Genomic DNA, 18,935 nt, shown 5'->3' with positions numbered 1-18,935 from the left:
ATATAGTGTGTGTGTGTGTGTGTGTGCAACTCGTCTTCAGCTTGGCATGCTTTGATGACGTAGACTAACCTATGGTGAAACAATCCATATATATGTGCAAAATCCATCTTTGTGCAATTAATAAATTATGTATAAAAATTCATTCTTGTGTTAATCTCATTAATTACTTCCTTATATATAAAATAAAGTGAACGATGTGCATAGCTAAAACCTACTTACTCCGGATAAAATGTTGCAAAATCGTTACTGAAATTTGCAACTTAGCAAATTGTAAAGTGTGATACATTCTTACACAAATAGTGAATCAGTGTAACAATAATCAGAGTTCCTCACTCTGTGTTATGTACTATGCACAGCGGTCACTTTATTTTATATATAAGGAAGTAATTAATGAGATTAACACAAGTATGAATTTTTATTTATAATTTATTCATTGCTAGTTTGCACATATATGGATTGTTTCACTGTAGGTTAGTCTACGTCATCAAAGCATGCCAAGCTGGGTGTTCCAGAAGGGTTCCTGCTAAACACTGTGTATTTAAAGGTTTTATCTATCTATCTATCTATCTATCTATGTCCAAATACCAAAAACCCGAAAAATTTACAATAAAATCTGAATTTTTAGTGGCAAAAATCCAAAAAAGTCTGACTTTTCATGTGGAAAATCTTAAAAAATTCTTACAATACGTTTTCCAGCCTTAATACATTCGAAACATTTTTTATTTTGCACAACCTATCTATTTACCCAGTTTTTATTTTCACACTGAACGGTTTCTTTAAAGCACTTCATAGCTCTGCCCTACCCTACATCTCTGAACTCATCTCTAAATACTCACCCAAATGCTCACTACGCTTCTCTACGAACCTGCTACTCAACCCTTCTCTCATTACCTCCTCACATGCTCGCATTCAAGACTTTGCAAGGGCTGCGCCCCTCCTCTGGAATTCACTCCCACGGTCTGTCCGACTTTCTCCCAACCTTTCTGCTTTCAAGAAATCTCTTAAAATGCACTTATTTAGAGAAGCCTACCCTCACTCTGCTTAACTACCAAATGCAACATCACATACAGTAACACATCTCTCGCTCACTTAATTCTGATCTTGCCCACTCCCACACCTTGGGGCCGATCCACTAAATTCGAGTGAAGGATTCGAAGTAAAAAAGTATTTTTTGGGCTACTTCGACCATCGAATGGTTAATTAACCCTCGATATTCAACCCTTAGTGAATCAGCCCCCTTGTGTCTTATTCCCTTCCCTTTAGATTGTAAGCTCTTTTTGCACAGGGCCTTCCTCACTTTTTGTACCTGTATTGGTTGTGATGTATGTAACTCCATTAGTTCTACGTATGTAATTCATGTGATTTAGTTGTATCGACACATTTACTCTATAGCGCTGCGCAATATGTTGGCACTATATAAATACATAAATAATAAATTAATATATAAGAAAGGAAAAGGCACGTCTATATGGTCCCATTTTATACTCCAGATGATTTATTTAATGCTAGTCTTCCATTATAGAGTGTATTCTTTTTATTGTTGTACATATATTAAAAAAGTGATTATTTTATATTGATTTACTTTGAATAAACATGAATAAAATACTGATATGGATGTACATGATACAGCAGGATCCCTTCCTTTAAGTGCTGCACTTCCTAATGTGCCATAATCATATCTCTGGGCTTTCTGCCCGTCACCCAACGGGCTACACAGTAGACCAATAAAATTCTCCCAGACACAGCACAGAGGAACTTGTTCTGCTACCTTTGGGCTTACAGCTCAATAACATAAATCCAATTTATATATGAATATTAATTATGTATATTAACTAAACAAACACAAAAGGTATAGACATGAATACACACATACTGATACAAACAAGTTTTTAAAAAAACTGAAGTTTTAAAAAAAGATATATATAATTGGAAATGGGGGAAAATGAGTATTTTGTAGATACGATGAGGTAAGCTGTGAAATGAAACATCCCCTTTCTTATGGAAGTTAAAAATGTTTACTACCCCCATTCTTCTTTTAAATCAGAACGAACTGTGTGGGGTTCAGCAATCACTGCTCTCAGGCTTTCAGAAAAAATTGCAAATCTTAACCCAAAAAGAGGATTCAATTGAATTACAAAATCGTCATGGGATATGCAGATGCGTGGCAGTTAAGAAATAGGAATATGAAAGCAATGTTTGTGGTCTTCCATCTTTCCTTCCTTCTTCAGGCACAAACCCAGATGATTAGTAGAGAGAAGAAAGAGCGGGTGTGCTCCATCACACATATAAAACTCCAAGATTGAAGTCCCCTTTTTAGGAATTCTCTATGTCAGAAGTCACTGAGGATGCTGATATCAGCAAACTCTTTCCTGTAGCGGTATGAGTACAGGCTCAGCAGGAAGGCCCACTTCATAGACATAAAGCTCCATACACAGGACAAGTATAAGCTCTTTGGGTCGGATATGGCTGTAGGTCATGGGAGAAACAAAAAAAAAAAACACGCTTACAATTGAGCAGAAGTGAAAATGTATTATGCAGAAATGTTATGTCATTGGGATTAAAGTGAAAACACTGTAAGGGTCACTCTCCAATACCTACCAATTAATAAACAGCAATAAGAAGTCATCTGGACTCAACTCAATTTAGTCTATATGACATTTTTAAAGGGGTTGTTGTCCTTTAAATGAACTTTTAGTATGATGTAGTGACAATTTGCAATTGGTTTTCATTTTTTATTTTTTGTGGCTTTTGAGTTATTTAGCCTTTTATTCAGCAGCTCTCCAGTTTGCAATTTATTTAGTTGCTAGGATCCAAATAATCCTAGCAACCATGCATCGATCTACATGAGAGGCTGGAATATGAATAGGAGAGGCCTGAATAGAAAGAAGAGTAACAAAAAGTAGCAATAACAATATATTTGTAGCCTTTCGGAGCATTTGTTATTTAAATGGGGTCAGTGACCCCCATTTGAAAGCTGGAAAGAGTCGGAAGAAAAAGGCCATTAATGTAAAAACTATTAAAAATAAATAATGAAGACCAATTGAAAAGTTAATTTGAAGGTGAACCACCCCTTTAAGGAAGTATGGCTACAACATATATATTTTAAAGGGCCACTGAAACCCTGTTTTAGTGGCCCTTTACATACATGGGGTAAAGCAATCTGCTGGGTGATGGAGGGAGATAATATACCTGAGTGCTGGTGTATTTGCTGCACAATGTTGCTGTTGTGCAGTCTCTGTATCCCACAAAATCCACACAAGAGCCAATATATTATTGTGGGAACTTTGACTAGTTCTCCAAAAGAATTATACTGGAAATGTAATGACTAGTTCTCCAAAAGAATTATACTGGAAATGTAACGGAGCTTCCTGCAGCTAGCGTATACCACTCTAACCATTTCCCGTTCCCCCTTGTTTTAATACTTAGCCCTTACATTTTGGGCTCCCCACCTTTCCCCCTCATCTGCAATTACATAACATCTGCAGAAGACATAACCTGGGGCATATACTGTCTTTATACAAAAAGTTCTGAGCTTCATTTAAAGGAGCATTAACATTAATTGTTACTTTTTATAACTGACACTTCTATTAAGGCCTCTCCTATTCATATTCCAGTCTCGAATACAAATCAATGTATGGTTGCTAGGGTAATTTGGACCCTAGTAACCAGATTGGTTAAGATGCAAATTGAAGAGCTGCTGAATAAAAAGATAAATAACTCGAAAACCTTCAATAATAAAAAATGAAAAATTGTCTCAGAATATCCCTCTCTACATCAGTGATCCCCAACCAATAGCTTGTGAGCAACATGTTGCTCTAAGTGGCCTCAAAGCAGGTGCTTATTTTTGAATTCCTGGCTTAGGGGCAAGTTTTGGTTTTATAAAAAACAGGTGCACTGTCAAACAGAGTCTCCTGTAGTTTGACAATCCACCCATAGAGGCTACCAAATGGCCAATCACAGCACTTATTTGTCATGCTAGTGTTGCTCCCCAACTACCTTTACTTCTGAATGCTGCTCATGGGTTCAAAAGGTTGTGGATCCCTGTTCTACATCATACTAAAAAATTTTCTCAAAGGTGAACAACCCCTTTAATGGAAAGACAATATAATATTCTGGTGCCCTGCACTGGTGTATTTGCTTCAGAAACACAACTATAGTTTATATAAACAAGCTACTATGTAGCCATGGGGGCAGCAATTCAAGCACAGGATACACAGTAGATAACAGTTAAGTTCTGCAAAATTCCATTGTATACTACAGAGCTTATCGGTTTTCTCCTGTGCCGTCTCTCATTTTTCAGCTTTGAATGGCTGCCCCCATGGCTACACAACAGCTTGTTCATATAAACTATAGAAGAGTTTCTGAAATAAACACACCAGTTGTATTATTAATCAGCGCAGCACAACAGCATAATGTTTTCATTACTTTCATCAACACTTTCATTTTTTGATGTTACTGTTCCTTTAATATACCTGCACTTTCTCAAACATTTCCCTCCACATTGCTGAATACATTGAACTCCTTCTGTAGGCCATAACTCCCAGCAAGATCTGCAGCTCAATTAAATAAAAGATGCCTTTGCCTTTCCCTTTCATTCAGGGAAAAAGTACACAGGACATTTTGTTAACCATTGTAAATCAAATTACTGCTGGTGGGATGAGCTAACATCCAGTGTGCCATTGCTCTAAAGGGCAGCCATAGCTATCAGTCCTACCACTGAGGTGTAATCCCCAAAATGCTGTGCTGTTCACTAATTCATAAAAAGACCGGAGTATCTGTTAATTTGGAGAGGCCAGATTTTGTTTGAGTTTCTGCCTCAGGGGTAGAACTAAACGCTACAGGGCATCCCTGCAATCACATCAGAACCAATAGACTAAACTCTGAATGTATGAATCATATCCCCATCACTACAGAATGCACAGAAATAAACACCATAATGAATTATATGGAGTCTATTGTTACGTGTACATTAATTGTGCATGATTTCACACTGACACTTACATTGCTTTTCAGATATGGCTACTGCAAGGAATGTAATGAAGGCCACCAGCGCTAGTACAAAGAAAAGCACGCCTATACAAAGGAAGAAGCGCAGTCCTTTTAGCCACGTCCTCCAGAAGTCTTGCACGTACATGATGTGTGTGATGAGCGCCCAAAGTGCTAGAACCCCTGCAAAACACAATACCAGGCACAGACAAAAGGTCAGAAAATGCTACACAGTGAAACCTCGATTCTAAATACCTGATTTTAAGTTTTCCCACATTTTACATTTTTTTTTTTTTTATTTGTGGTCCCTCCAATTTATAATGCATTTCAATGGGTGCATTCCCCTGATTTTAAGTAATGTTTTTCCGGATTTTACATAAAAATTTTGTCCTGATGTTCCCAAAAACCTTTTTTCCGCTATGAATGTTATTATTTGTGAAATAAAGAGTTTTAAAATACTAACCAGATGTATATCTTGCCATGGTTCTACCTGCAAATGGTCAAATCCAATAAGTCTGCCCCTTATACAGTCCTGCACCAATGACTTATTGCTTTAGGTTGTTTATAGATGGCCACAGACATAGAGATCTGCTCGTTTGGCAACACCAAAAGAGCAGATCTCTCCCAGATATGCCCACATTGAAGTGAGTGATATTGGGCTGATCCGATCGGTGGGCCCATAATGGATGCGATACGGGTGGTCGGATCGCGGGACCGCATAAATGCGGGTGCGACCTGACGGGGTTATTTTTACCTGCCTGATCGAGATCTTGGCCCAATATCGATCGGGGAAGCCCGTTGGATGGTCCCCCACACGGGTCAATCTGCCGACTCAGTCTGTCAGCAGCTTTTATCGCCCCATGTATGGGGGCCTTAAGTGACTGACATAGAGACCTTGCAAATACCCCATAGTATAATATTAACGCTGCAATGCTTAAAGCGGTTGTTCACCATTTAAATTAACTTTTAGTATTATGTAGAGAGTGATATTCTGATTAAATATATATATATTAAATAAGTTATTAAAGGGGTTGTTCACCTTCAAACAACCTTCAGGCAGTTCACCAGAAATAATGACTTTTTCCAATTACTTTCTATTTTCTTTGTGTCGCCGTTTTTCTCATATTGAAGTGTAAAGTGTAATTTTTCACCTTCTAAAGCAGCTCTGAGAGGGGGGGGTCGCTGACCCTGCAAACTGTTCTAAATTGATACATTTCTTATCTTTGCCCCCGCTGAGTTTCATTACAGGCAGCTGTTAGCAACTATTGTATCAATTCTAATACTCCAGAGATGCTGCCGAGAAATGTATCAACTAAATGTTGCAAAATTGTAACAGTTTAGAGTCTGCGCCTGAATTACTGAGCTGCCAGACTGAAGCACACATTTGCCGGATTTTACATCATTTTTTCCTGGTCCCCTGAAAAACGTAAAATGGGGGTTCTACTGTACTCATTTGCTATGCTGATTTGCTAGCTATTTGGAAACTCCATATACCATTCAATTCTTTCCACAGTCAGCGCGGGTATGGTTCCTCCCAATCACGTGAATAAACACAAAAATTGTGACTGGTCCTTTAAGTTTGCCAGTTGCAAAAAGTGCAGTGTCATGTTGCAAAGTCATACAAAAACGAAGACACGTGACAAATATGAACCTGGCACTGCAAAAAGGGACACCATGACACATCAAAAACTGGTGACCACATGTTCTATTTCCCCAGATGTATTTCTGTAACCATTATAATAGTGAACAAAGTGCAAATACAAGCATACATAAATAATAAAGTGTTCAAAACAGAAGTAGTATACATGTTATTAAGCATTTGAATGCTAATCCATTTAGGGGGAAATCAGAGAATGTCTATAGACCAAATGCCATCTATTGATAATAAAGGAGTAATAAAACAAACCTGGATATAAGAGCAGAACAGACAAATGATGAGCAGTCAGTTTATCCAGGAATAAAATAGGAGACAATGGGTGGCCCCTTTACTTTACCTACTCACCATTTTACTAAAAAGAAAGGTTTGTCGGTAATTGTGGCTCAACCTATTTTATCCAGACAGGTCCCTGCTTTGTTCTGGACAATGATAGAAATACAGTTGGGTTACATTTCTCTATGCCGACCTGTATGTTCTGGACAAAGCCCCCTCTCCAGCATCTATTCTAAACCAAGGAGCGGAGCATAAAGTCAGCTAAATCTGAGCTAGTGCTTTCACAGCAACACTCAGGGGCAGATTAACCAAAAATGCGAGATCTGTTTATCTATTCATTCCTATTAGTGATGTGCGGGTCAGGGTTTCCGGAAGTCGGATGCCGGCATTTGAAGGTGGCGGGGAGAGCAGGAGAAGAGCTCAACCCGCACCTGCCCACCACCATCGAGGAGCAGTGCGAGGTCGACCCGAACCTGCCCGACCCGTGGGTATCGGGTCGGCCCGCACATCACTAATTCCTATGGGATTTTTTTTTTTTTTAAAACATATTTATCAAATGGTGAACTTCATTGATAAACACGATTCTAAAAATCCCGTAGGAATGTATAGAAAGTGAGCGAGTTTTTCTGTGGCGAGTTCTAATCTCAAATGATAAATCTGCCCCTAAAAGTGCCAAGTGACTCTCAGACCCTGTGATTGCTGACAGTCCTACTCTGGCACTTGCCTCAACTTCCTCAGGATTTGGAAATCCTATTAAATATGAACAGAACACGTTTGCATTTGAAAAACTGGAGGGGGAAATTGACTCTGATTTACTATATTATAATATTCTGTTATCAGAGAATCTCCCCCCCCATTACATAAATAGTGTACTAGATGTAGCTTTACTTTCATTAACCATTATGTTACACCTTCATAACTATGCTCCATTTAATTTGGGGCTCCAGTATTCCAAACCAGGGCACTGCAAGCAGGCTAGAGTACTAATGCAAGGAAAGCTGTGTTACTGTTAATGGTCTTTCATGGAGAATGACATCAAAGTTGCCTTTTCCTTTAAAGGAATAGTTCAGTGTAAAAATAAAAACTGGGTAAATAGATAGGTTGTGCAAAATAAAAAATGTTTCTAATATAGTTAGTTAGCCAAAAATGTAATATATAAAGCTGGAGTGACTGGATGTCTAATGTCTAACAGAACAGAACACTACTTCCTGCTTTGCAGCTCTCTTGGTTTCCACTGATTGGTTACCAGGCAGTAACCAATCAGTGACTTGAGGGGAGCACATGGGTCATAACTGTTGCTTTTGAATCTGAGCTGAATGCTAAGGATCAATTGCAAACTCACGGATTATGTCCCATGTGCCCCCCCCTTAAAGCCGCTGATTAACTCAGAATTAGAGTTAGAGAGCTGCAAAGCAGGAAATAGTGTTCAGGCTATTATGTTAGACATCCAGCCTTTATACATTACATGTTTGGCTAACTAACTATATTAGAAACATTTTTTATTTTGCACAGCCTATCTATTTACCCAGTTCTTATTTTTTTAAACTGAACAATTACTTTAAGCTGCTGGAGTCGAGCCAACTGAATCACATGGCAGGTTTCAGTGTGAATAAGGCCAAAGGCAGAATGGAAAGATGAGGAGGTAACACTGGCAACTAGCCACCTCAATGTTAAGCATAGATATACAGAGTAGTGGTAGTCATAAGGAGGGACACTTCATACTAAATCATTCTGCATCAGTGGCAATGGTACAGTAATTGTAGGGGGCGAGACTAACAACAATATATAACGGATAAGATGTTTACCTGTGGATTGGTTGCTTTTGTTACTGTACCTGGGAAAACTTTTATTTTATTACATAACATAATAAATCTGTAGATTATATCAAGCATCAATTTGTGCCCAATGAATAAAAACGCAAATTACTCCAATAGTCATGGCATGGCAGAGAATTATGCAGGGGGGGGGGGTCATCTGTGCTCTGGGAATCTATTTTATCTTCCTCGCAAGGACCAACCATGGAGTAGCTTCAGTTTCCACATTTAGCTTAAGAACTAACAAAAACCACAGCTCTGTTTTGTGATTTAAACAGCAAGTTCAGCACTATTCATTGCACTCATATTGAACTAAAGGGGTATACTGTACCTTTAACGGGGAACAGAATTAGACACTCTTTTATTGTAATTGCTAAACCATTACCTCGGGCCAAAAAAAGCATGTTTTTATACATCCAGGCAGTGTGATCTAAGTAATTATACACTGAAGGAGAAACTGGCAGAGCTGCTGGACTGATTTACCCACATTTTTGTGGAACATTTTCAGTTTGAGCAATACTTTTGACAGTGAAAATGCCCATGAGACAAATGGCAATTACAGATTTTTCTTACACAGCTATTACAGGAATAGCGTCAGAGCCCAAGGCTTTCTGGAAGAACAAAGTTCTGCTTACGAGAATCCCCTCTCCCTCCAAATCACAGGAATGCTGTCATTAGGATAGGAATGGGAGCAAGGAATATTGGGCAACACAGCACAAATTACAAAACAGCATCTTATGCAATTCATACTACTACAGGATGGAACGTTCAGATACAAGATGTTTGCGTAATAGAACATGCAAAACCATCTTCAGAAAACCAAGGAGTGCTGTATTTCATATATATTTGCCTGATGTTAGAAGATAACAAGGTTCCTTGATAGAGTATAAGAACAAAAGAACACTAAGGGGCCTATTTAAAGGGGTTGTTCACCTTTAAGATAACTTGTATTACATTATAGGACGGCCAATTCTAAGCAACTTTTCAATTGGTTTTCATTATTTTTTATAGTTTTTTTTTTTAACTTTATATTTATTGAAAATGTTACAGATGCTTAACAATATGTATTTTTCTTTTCTTGTCAATACATTAAATAAAGAACATTTCTAACATACAGTACATTCTCAGTATTTTTGTTCTGTAGTGTATACGTTTTGTTTTTATTGTAAAACTAGTATTTATACAGGGGAAAAAAGAGAGAAAAATAAAGAAAACAGGGAGGGGTGGGGTTTAAGGGGAAGTTGCTGTGTTATTTTTTATAGTTATTTGCCTTTTTCTTCTGACTCTTTGCAGCTTTCAAATAAGCGTCACTGACTCCCTTCTAATAATTGCTCTGTAAGGCTACAAATGTATTGTTACTTATTATTACTGATCCTTCTATTCAGGCCCTCTCTTATTCATATTCCAGATTCTTACTCAAATCAATGCATGGTTGCTAGGGTAATTTGGACCCTAGTTACCAGATTGCCTAAGATGTAAATTGAAGAGCTGCTGAATAAAAAGCTAAATAACGCAAAAAAACACAAATAATAAAAATTGAAAACCAATTGCAAATTGTCTCAAAATATCACTCTCTACATCATACTAAAAGTTATCTCAAAAGGTGAACAACCCCTTTCACAGAATATGACAGTTTTTTTCATAATTTGAGAAACAAAACACTGTGGAAAATATTCTCTGGAACCTTCATTAGTCAGAATTTATTAAAAAAAAACAAAAACACAAAAAGTTGTTAAAATTGACTAGGTTAAATAGAAATCAGAGGGAGCTGTCTCTATCAATGATAGTAATTCAATTATTCAATTCAATTATGTGAATATTCCACTCTGACACAGGAATATTCTCTTTTTGGTTTATGTAGTTTAACTTTGATATTGTTTTAGAATTTCGCAGTGTTAAGATGCTTAACTTATTCCATTCAACATGGAAAAAATACATTAGGAACAGTAACACCAAAAATTTAATAAAGCTTTTTAAAATAATAGGGGGTTATTTACTAAAAGCCGGACTGGCCTTTTGGTGGAAAACCTGATTTTTTATAAAAACTTGAACTGTTCGAGATTTATTAAAGTCCAATGCAGCAAAAAAAAGTCAGAATCTGAAAATCTGCCATCTCGGACCTGCGGAGGTTGTATATAAGTCAATGGCAGAGGTCCCTATCCAATTTGGAAGTTTCTGTGATCTGTGCTGGACTTAGCCTGAAAATCCAACCTTTTCAGGCAAGAAATTTGGTATAAAAAACCTGAGAATACAAAGTATAATTCGGATTTTCAATCAATTTTATCGAGTTTTTACCCGGACCGATTAAATTGAGTTTTTTTAAATAATAAATAAGGTCAAATGGATTCTAGTTTGGTCGGACTTCTTTTATTTAAATAATCAGAAAATGGATTTTTATAAATAAGCCCCATAATATACTGTTAGCATGCACTGGTAAAAGCTGTGTGCCTGGGTAAAAAGGAAAATGGCACAGGTTACATAGCACAGAAAAGATAAGCCCTGTCCAATACAATGGTGTTTTATCTGTTATCTACTATGTAACCTGTGCCTTTCTCCTTTTTTCCCCAGTTTGAATGGCTGCCCCATGGCTACACAGCAGCCTTTCTATATAAACTATAGTTGTCTTTCTGAAGCAAATACACAGCTTCTATCAGTGCAGGGCAACACTACATTATATTTTAATTACTTTGATACAGTTTTTGGTGTTACTGTTCCTTTAAAAAGAGGAGTCTGAGTTGAAGGATTTATGTACAAACTTTAAATAGTGGCAAGGAACATGATGGGAAACAAATGTAAAGTACATCGCTTCGCAATCAAAATGTTTTTTTATATGAAGACATAATTAAAACAAAAGCTCTTATTTTAGAAAGATACAGGGGTGGTTCACCTTCAAACAACTAATTGTTTTCAGATAGATCACCAGAAATAGTGACTTTTTCCAATTACTTTCTATTTTCTATGTGTCACTGTGTTTCTTATTGAAGTGTAAAGTGTATTTTTTTACTTTCTAAAGCAGCTCTGGGAGGGGGGGGGGTCGCTGACCCCGTAAACTGTTCTAAATGGATACATTTAGTTGATACATTTCTTATCTTTGTCCTTACTGAGCAGAATCTGTTCCTGTTTTAAAGTAATACAGTCTGTGGTTGTTCTGATCAATAGAAAGGCTATGCATGCACGCAAGACTGGAGAGTAACAGTGCTGCAACATGTGACAAAGCTAACAATATATTAAGAACTTCTAAACCAGTAATGTAATACCTATTATTTAAACCACTTTTAGTTTGTAGAGAGAGGGAACATGTATCGTGTGTTTTGTAGCCCGTGAGTTATTTGCCTTCAAGCAATTGGCCAGCCGAAATGTAAGCAAACCAAAAAACTATTAATAAGCATAATATACTGGAGCCCATTCACTTGCAATCTAATTGCCTTGACATGGATGGAAAATGTCATGTAAGGGGCAGCCACTACCTTTCTTATGTGATCGAGGGCAAATCTAGCAATCTTTAGGGGTTAAGGAAATTACCATGCACCATGTCTAGTAACCCATAGCAACCAATCAGGTTTTTTGCTTTCTAGCAGAAATGCTACTTGCTTGTTGGTTAGGATATGTAACTAGAAATAGAACACATTATTATAACCCCATGCAGTGTATTATTGTGTACCTAAATTACTGATACATATTACAGACTGTTTTCCTCACAACCAATTATTGTTTCTGGATATATTGCTGAGCAGATTCATATGTATCACAGCAGGATCTCAATAAACTGGTCTTTATTAGAGAACTAAAACAGCCTAAGACAGTCTTTAACCCAACCTTCACCTTAAACCACTGTAGCACCGTAAGGCCTTAAAGGGGTGGTTCACCTTAAAGCTAATTGTACTATGTTATAAAATGACTAATTCTAAGCATCTTTTCAATTGGTCTTCATTTTTTCTTTTCCATTATTTTTAAATGATTTGCCTCCTTCTTCTGACTCTTTTCAGCTTTCAAATGGGGGTCACTGACCCCATCTAAAAACAAAGGCTCTCTAAGGCTACAAAGGGAGGGGGTGATATCACTTCAACTTGCAGTACAGCAGTAAAGAGTGACTGAAGCTGATCAGAGCACAAGTCACGTGACTGGGGGCAGCTGGGAAACTGACAATATGTCTAGCCCCATGTCAGATTTCAAAATTAAATATAAAAAACCTGTTTGCTCTTAGAGAAATGGATTTCAATGCAGCATTCTGCTGGAGCAGCACTATTAACTGATGCATTTTGAAAAAAAAAAAAATTTTTCCCATGACAGCATCCCTTTAAATTTTCAGGGAGTTCTTAATAAAATGACTGCTCGTAAATGAGCCTTATACCATTTGGTAAAAAAAAACCAAAAAAAAAAAAAACGAATCTCTAAAGACACAGAAAGAAAAAAAAAAAAAAATCGCTAATGCAGAGATGCCACCTTAGCTTTCCCAGGTGTTAGGCTACTACGACCTTCGACTACGATTCGAACGATTCAAACTAAAAATGGTTCGACCATTCGATAGTCGAAGTACTGTCTTCATCGTTCGATTGATTTTTCCTTCAATCAATCGTAGGATTTGCGGTAAATCGATATATTCGTAGGATTTTACTGTGAGGGTCGAATTTGAGGGTTTAGTAACCCTCGATATTCGACCCTTAGTAAATATCGCCCTAAGTATGCTAGAAAATCATGTAAAATCTAAATAAAGCCAACAGGGTGGTTTTGTCTCCAATAAGCATTAATTATATCTTGGTTTGGATCAAGTACAATGTACTGTTTTATCATTATAGGGAAAAAGGAAATAACTTAAAATTGGGATTATTTGATTATAATGGAGTCTATGGGAAACGCCCTCTACGTAATTCGGAACTTTCTGGATAACAGGTTTCCGGATAACATATCCCATACCTGTACAAATAAATAACAAGCATGATTTTCACAAGTTTTTTCCCACACTGGAATTTTTCGGGAAAATGTATTGATAAATACAGTGAAACCTCGATTTTAAGTTTTCCTCCATTTTACATTTTTTTATTGTGGTCCCACCAATTTATAATGCATTTCAACGGGCGCATTTCCCTGATTTTAAGTAATGTTTTGCCGGATTTTACATTGGAATTTTGTCCTGATACCAAAAACTGCTTTTTTTCCCCTCTATGAATGTTATAATTTGTGAAATAAAGAGGTTTAAAATACTAACTAGATGTATATTTTGCAATGGTTCTGCCTGTAAATAGTCAATTACAATGAGTCTGTCCCTTATACAGTCCTGCACCAATCATTTAGGTTGTGTATGTGACTGACAGAGAGACCTTGCACATGCCCCCATAGTGTAACATTAATGCTGCAATGGTTAACTCTTGTTATTAACCTAGTTAATATTGTATCTCAAAGTAAAATGGACTCCTGTACTTATATCCTTTCAGTACTTGTAGAAAAAGTTACATTAAACACATTTTCCTGATTTTACATTTTCCCAGATTTTTTCCTGGTCCCCTGAAAAACGTTAAAAGGGGGTTCTACTGTAGGGGGAAATAACCTGTGCAGATTTGGTCAGAGCGTATTTCAGAAAATAATTTTCAGATTTTGGTAAATAAGCTTTTGTCATTCAGTAGTATAAGTTGTGGTGACGGGCCTTTTGTTCGCCCATGTGTTTGCTTGTGTACGAGGGGCCTAAAACTGTAACTAATAATTAAATATGTATCTAGACTACTGTAACTCTCTTTTAATTGGCCTTCCCCTCCAGAGACTGCCACCTCTCCAGTCCATAATGAACACTGCTGCGAGGCTCATACACCTCAGCAACTGCTCCTCCTCTACCTCGCCATTCTGTCAATCCCTGCACTGGCTTCTGTTACCTTTCAGAATCAAATTCAAATTAATGACACTGACTTTCAAAGCACTTCATAACTCTGCCCCACCCTACATCTCTGAACTCATCTCTATATACTCACCCAACCGCCTACCACGCTCCTCTACTGACCTGCTACTCAACTCTTCTCTCATTACCTCCTCACATTCAAGACTTTGCAAGGGCTGCACCCTCCTCTGGAACTCTCTCCCACGGTCTGTCCGACTTTCTCCCAACCTTTCTGCTTTCAAGAAATCTCTTAAAACGTACTTCTTTTGAGAAGCCTACCCTCACTCTGCTTAACTACCAAACGCAACACCACATACAGTACCACATTTCTCACCCACTTAATTCGATCTTGCCCACTCCCACACCTTGTGTATTACTCCCTTCCCTTTAGACTGTATGCCTATGCATAGGGCCTTCCTCACCTTTTGTACCTGTATTGATTGTGATGTATGTAACTCCATATGTTCTATGTATAATCACATTTACTTTACAGTGCTACGCAATATGTTGGCGCTATATAAATACATGTTAATAATAATAAATCTCTTAATATTTCTATTGAACAAATGCAAAGGTAAAATACATCAAAATAGGAACTTGACAGCCCTGCGACAATGGAGAATGCAAAGAGTGGGGAGTAGCCAAGTGAGCCAGGGGTCATGAGACTATGAAGAAGTTCATGTAGTAGAACACCCTCACCAACCTACAAAATATGGGAAAAACATTAAACGCACCGACTACTTTTACATGCTGCCGTCTGTATAAACAAACCTCACGTGTCTTGTTAGAATTCTACCGGTGATGGAAAGTAAACTTAGCCGAGAGCAAGAACAGTGTTTTTCCACACAATACAAGGGCTTCAAAACCTTTCATCTGCAATTGCATCTCCTGTTTGCCAATATCCTATTTTACTGTTAGTTATGAAACAGCTCTGGCCCTGCTCCCATGCTTCTCATTCATATACATTCTGCTTGACTAATCTTTCTGTTCAAAATCGCCAAAAAAAAAAAAAAAAAAACAAACTCACGTCTAGCCACTAATTGTGCTGGAATGTTCCCACAACGGACAGCATGCGCAGTCATACACTATAACTGGATTTACACTTGAAATACCTTTGGGTGACAGCACTGTATTTTTTGATGTCTTATTTAACACAAGCCATGTTAAAGTTGTTAATTTATTATTAAAGGGATAATGTCATGGGAAAAAAAAATGTTTTCAAAATGAATCAGTTAATAGTGCTGCTCCAGCAGAATTCTGCACTGAAATCCATTTCTCAAAAGAGCAAACTGATTTTTTTATATTCAGTTTTGAAATCTGACATGGGGCTAGACATATTGTCAATTTCCCAGCTGCCCCAAGTCAAGTCAATAGATGGAAAAGTAGGAAAGTTGCATATAATGGAGTTTTCTTTTATTATGCAAAAGTTTTTTGGGGTTAACATGTCTTTTAACACCACAGATAATCCCTCTGCATAATGGACTTCTACTTAATTTAAAGCTCTGCCAAGCAAGGACTAATCATGGAGTAGCTTCAGTTTCTTGATTTGTCATGTTTTGCTCAAGAAATTCAACATATTTTTTGTAATAATAAAAAAAAAAATAGCCAAAAAGGTATGTTTATCAGAAGCCCTATTCATTGAACTCAAGTTGAACAATGGGGCTATAAAGCACCTTTAGATCAAGTGTGGGACAATATACAGTGTGCTCCACTTCAAGGACATTACTGTACTGAACTATGAGTTCTAAAAAGTCAACCTCACCTGCATGTATTCACGCTTACTTGAAAACTTAAAGAGAATGGGAAATGGTTCTCCAAGGACAAAGAAAATTCTAATGTGCTGGAGTGTCCTTATCCCACAGAGAATGAACTGCTTACTTTTTACAGAACCAGGAGACTTTCTATGGGAGCACTGTGCTGTCATCTTGACTCAATTTCCCATTGATTCCTTGCAAGTATGAGTTTTAAATTATTTCATATCCCATCTGACAGTTATCAACGGCAATTTAATAAAACATGAATATAACAGTTGCTTAGAACTGGCCACAGTGCCTTGGCCTCTGATATCCAACCCAACATCTCAGATATTGCTGCATTAATCAGACATATGGCTCCTCCAATTTCACACGTTCATTGCGGTATGACGGTATGGCCACTAATCCCACCTGACAAAATTATTAAATGAAGCAGCATCCAGCAAATTTGCAGTGATTAAGTACAGAATGTCCATGAAGAAATATGTCCTACATAACTGTAGGTTGCTAACCGTTTTAAACTTCCCTGGGATTGTCCATGAAAATGTTATTGGTTAAAAAAGACCAACTATTTATCCAGAAAAAAAAGTGGTTATGCTCTATATCAGTTATCCCCATGATCATGTTGCTCCCCGACCCCTTGGATGTTGCTCCCAGTGGCCTCCAAGCAGGAGCTTATTTTTGAATTTCAGGCTTGGAGGCAAGTTTTGGTTGCATAAAAACCAGATACTGCCAAAAAGAGCCTCCTGTAGCTGCCAGTTCACACAGGGGCTACCAAATAGCCAATCACAGCCCTTATTTGTCACCACCAGGAACTTGTTTCATGCTTGTGTTGCTCCCCAACTCTTTTTACAACTGAATGTGGCTCACGGGTGAAAAAGGTTGGGGACCCCTGCTCTGTAGTTCCTAAAAAGAACAGTCATGTGGACTTCCATAATTTGGATCACCAAACCTTAAAGGCTGAAAAACATTTAAAGTGGACCTGTCAACGAGACATAAAAATTTGTATAATAAAAGTCCATCTTAAATTAAACATGAAATCCAAATTATTTTTTTTATTAAAGCATTCATAGCTGTTGTAAACTCATTTTAAAATCTCAAATATTGGCTGCACCTCCTCTATGCCTTAGGCATAGAAGCGGAGCAAGCAATTACTTTCACTTTCCATTCAGCACTTCTTAGATGTCACTGCTCTCCCCACATTCCCCTGTTCTCTTAACCATTTAATTGTGTAGCCAGGGCATGGGGATGGACATCAGGTCCCCCATTCTGGTGCACAAACAAGATTCTGAGATGATACAAGGCTTGAATTAATAACAGTGTACACAAAATGGCTCCTGCCTGCTTGTTATAATTATGAATTCCCAGACTGAAGGAAACAAGATTCAAATAATTTATTTAGTGTAATTAAAGTTCATTTTGCTTGACTAACGTGATAAAATAGGATTTGGAATCATTTGCTTGTGTGACGGGTCCCCTTTAAACATTAAACCCTATGGGATATTTTGCTACCAAAATAGATTTAAAGGGCAAGGCACATTTATTATTCAATATTACAGAGAAAAAGGAAATGATTAACAGAATGTCTGCTTATAGGTAACATGATGAGAAATGTCAGTGTTTTTGGGCTTTCTCATAACGGGTTTCCAGATAATAGATCCTATCCCTGTATTTCTGAAACAAAACCCCTATATTATTGCACAAACCAAGCCCCAAGGCTTTTGTGGGACTATAAATACCAGCACCCCTTGCAGCCACTACGGCAACACAATGGCCCTTTCTTTTTTGACACAGGTAAAGCAAAACGTAAATCCCCAAATATCACATGACACAAGATACATGACATCACTACTTCGGGCCCCTTACCTGATAACCCTCCCATGGCTGCGGTCCAAGGCTGCACGAAGGCCACATTCCATACCAGGAAGGCTGATAGGCCAAACAAGGTGCCCACGGCCGCGTAAATGATTCGGATCCAAAGCTGCTTGGTGACCGCCATGACTGAAACTTTACAGCTGAGCCAACACTGGATCTGTGTTCACAGCAATTACAGATACCAGATACGGGCTCAGGCGATTTGTGGGCTGCGCTGCCAACTAAACTCACAGCAACCAATGGGCGCCGTGTTTGCGGTCAGACTTCACGAATGTGAACCAATAGGAATAGCGTGCAGTTTTATAGGACGAGGTCCGGTGAGAGATGTTTACTGTGGAGACAGTGGGGGATAGGGTATGATTAGGTTAGGTTTTTTTACGGAAAGTGCAACGCAGGTCAGAAACTGCACAGGTGTTTAATTAGAGGCTGGCACCAAAGAGAGGCTTGGAACACACGGAAAGCTGGCACGGAACTTCAGCATTCTGTAGCCTTAGAAACCCGAGTAACGTTACCACCAATGGCCCAGAATAGCCCTTTATGTTATGATCCAAAAAACTGAGCAGATTATTTTGTGCTGTAGTTTTCCAGCTGAAACCTTCTATAATGTACTGCAGTGGACAGATGATGATTTAGGGGAGGGTATTGTTAGTAATGTATCAGCAGATGGCACACAACTGTGCAGCCCAATTAATTCCATCCACAATGTGGCA

At 37.9% G+C, this 18,935-nt stretch overlaps 1 protein-coding gene across 1 annotated transcript; it reads right to left on the bottom strand.

Moving 5' to 3' along the window:
* Nucleotides 1-1,537: 1,537 nt before the first annotated feature.
* slc48a1.S (solute carrier family 48 (heme transporter), member 1 S homeolog) lies at nucleotides 1,538-18,380 on the bottom strand. Its single transcript, NM_001096596.2, has 3 exons — nucleotides 18,217-18,380; nucleotides 5,002-5,169; nucleotides 1,538-2,466 (listed from the first exon to the last, which is right to left on the bottom strand). The coding sequence occupies exons 1-3, from the start codon at nucleotides 18,347-18,349 to the stop codon at nucleotides 2,330-2,332; spliced, it is 438 nt and encodes a 145-aa protein (NP_001090065.1). The 5' UTR covers nucleotides 18,350-18,380; the 3' UTR covers nucleotides 1,538-2,329.
* Nucleotides 18,381-18,935: the final 555 nt, after the last annotated feature.

Source organism: Xenopus laevis, chromosome 2S (assembly GCF_017654675.1).
Source record: "Xenopus laevis strain J_2021 chromosome 2S, Xenopus_laevis_v10.1, whole genome shotgun sequence".
Taxonomy (NCBI): Eukaryota; Metazoa; Chordata; class Amphibia; order Anura; family Pipidae; genus Xenopus; species Xenopus laevis.
Note: the sequence above shows the minus strand (reverse complement) of the source record. Positions and strands in the feature narration are given on the sequence as shown.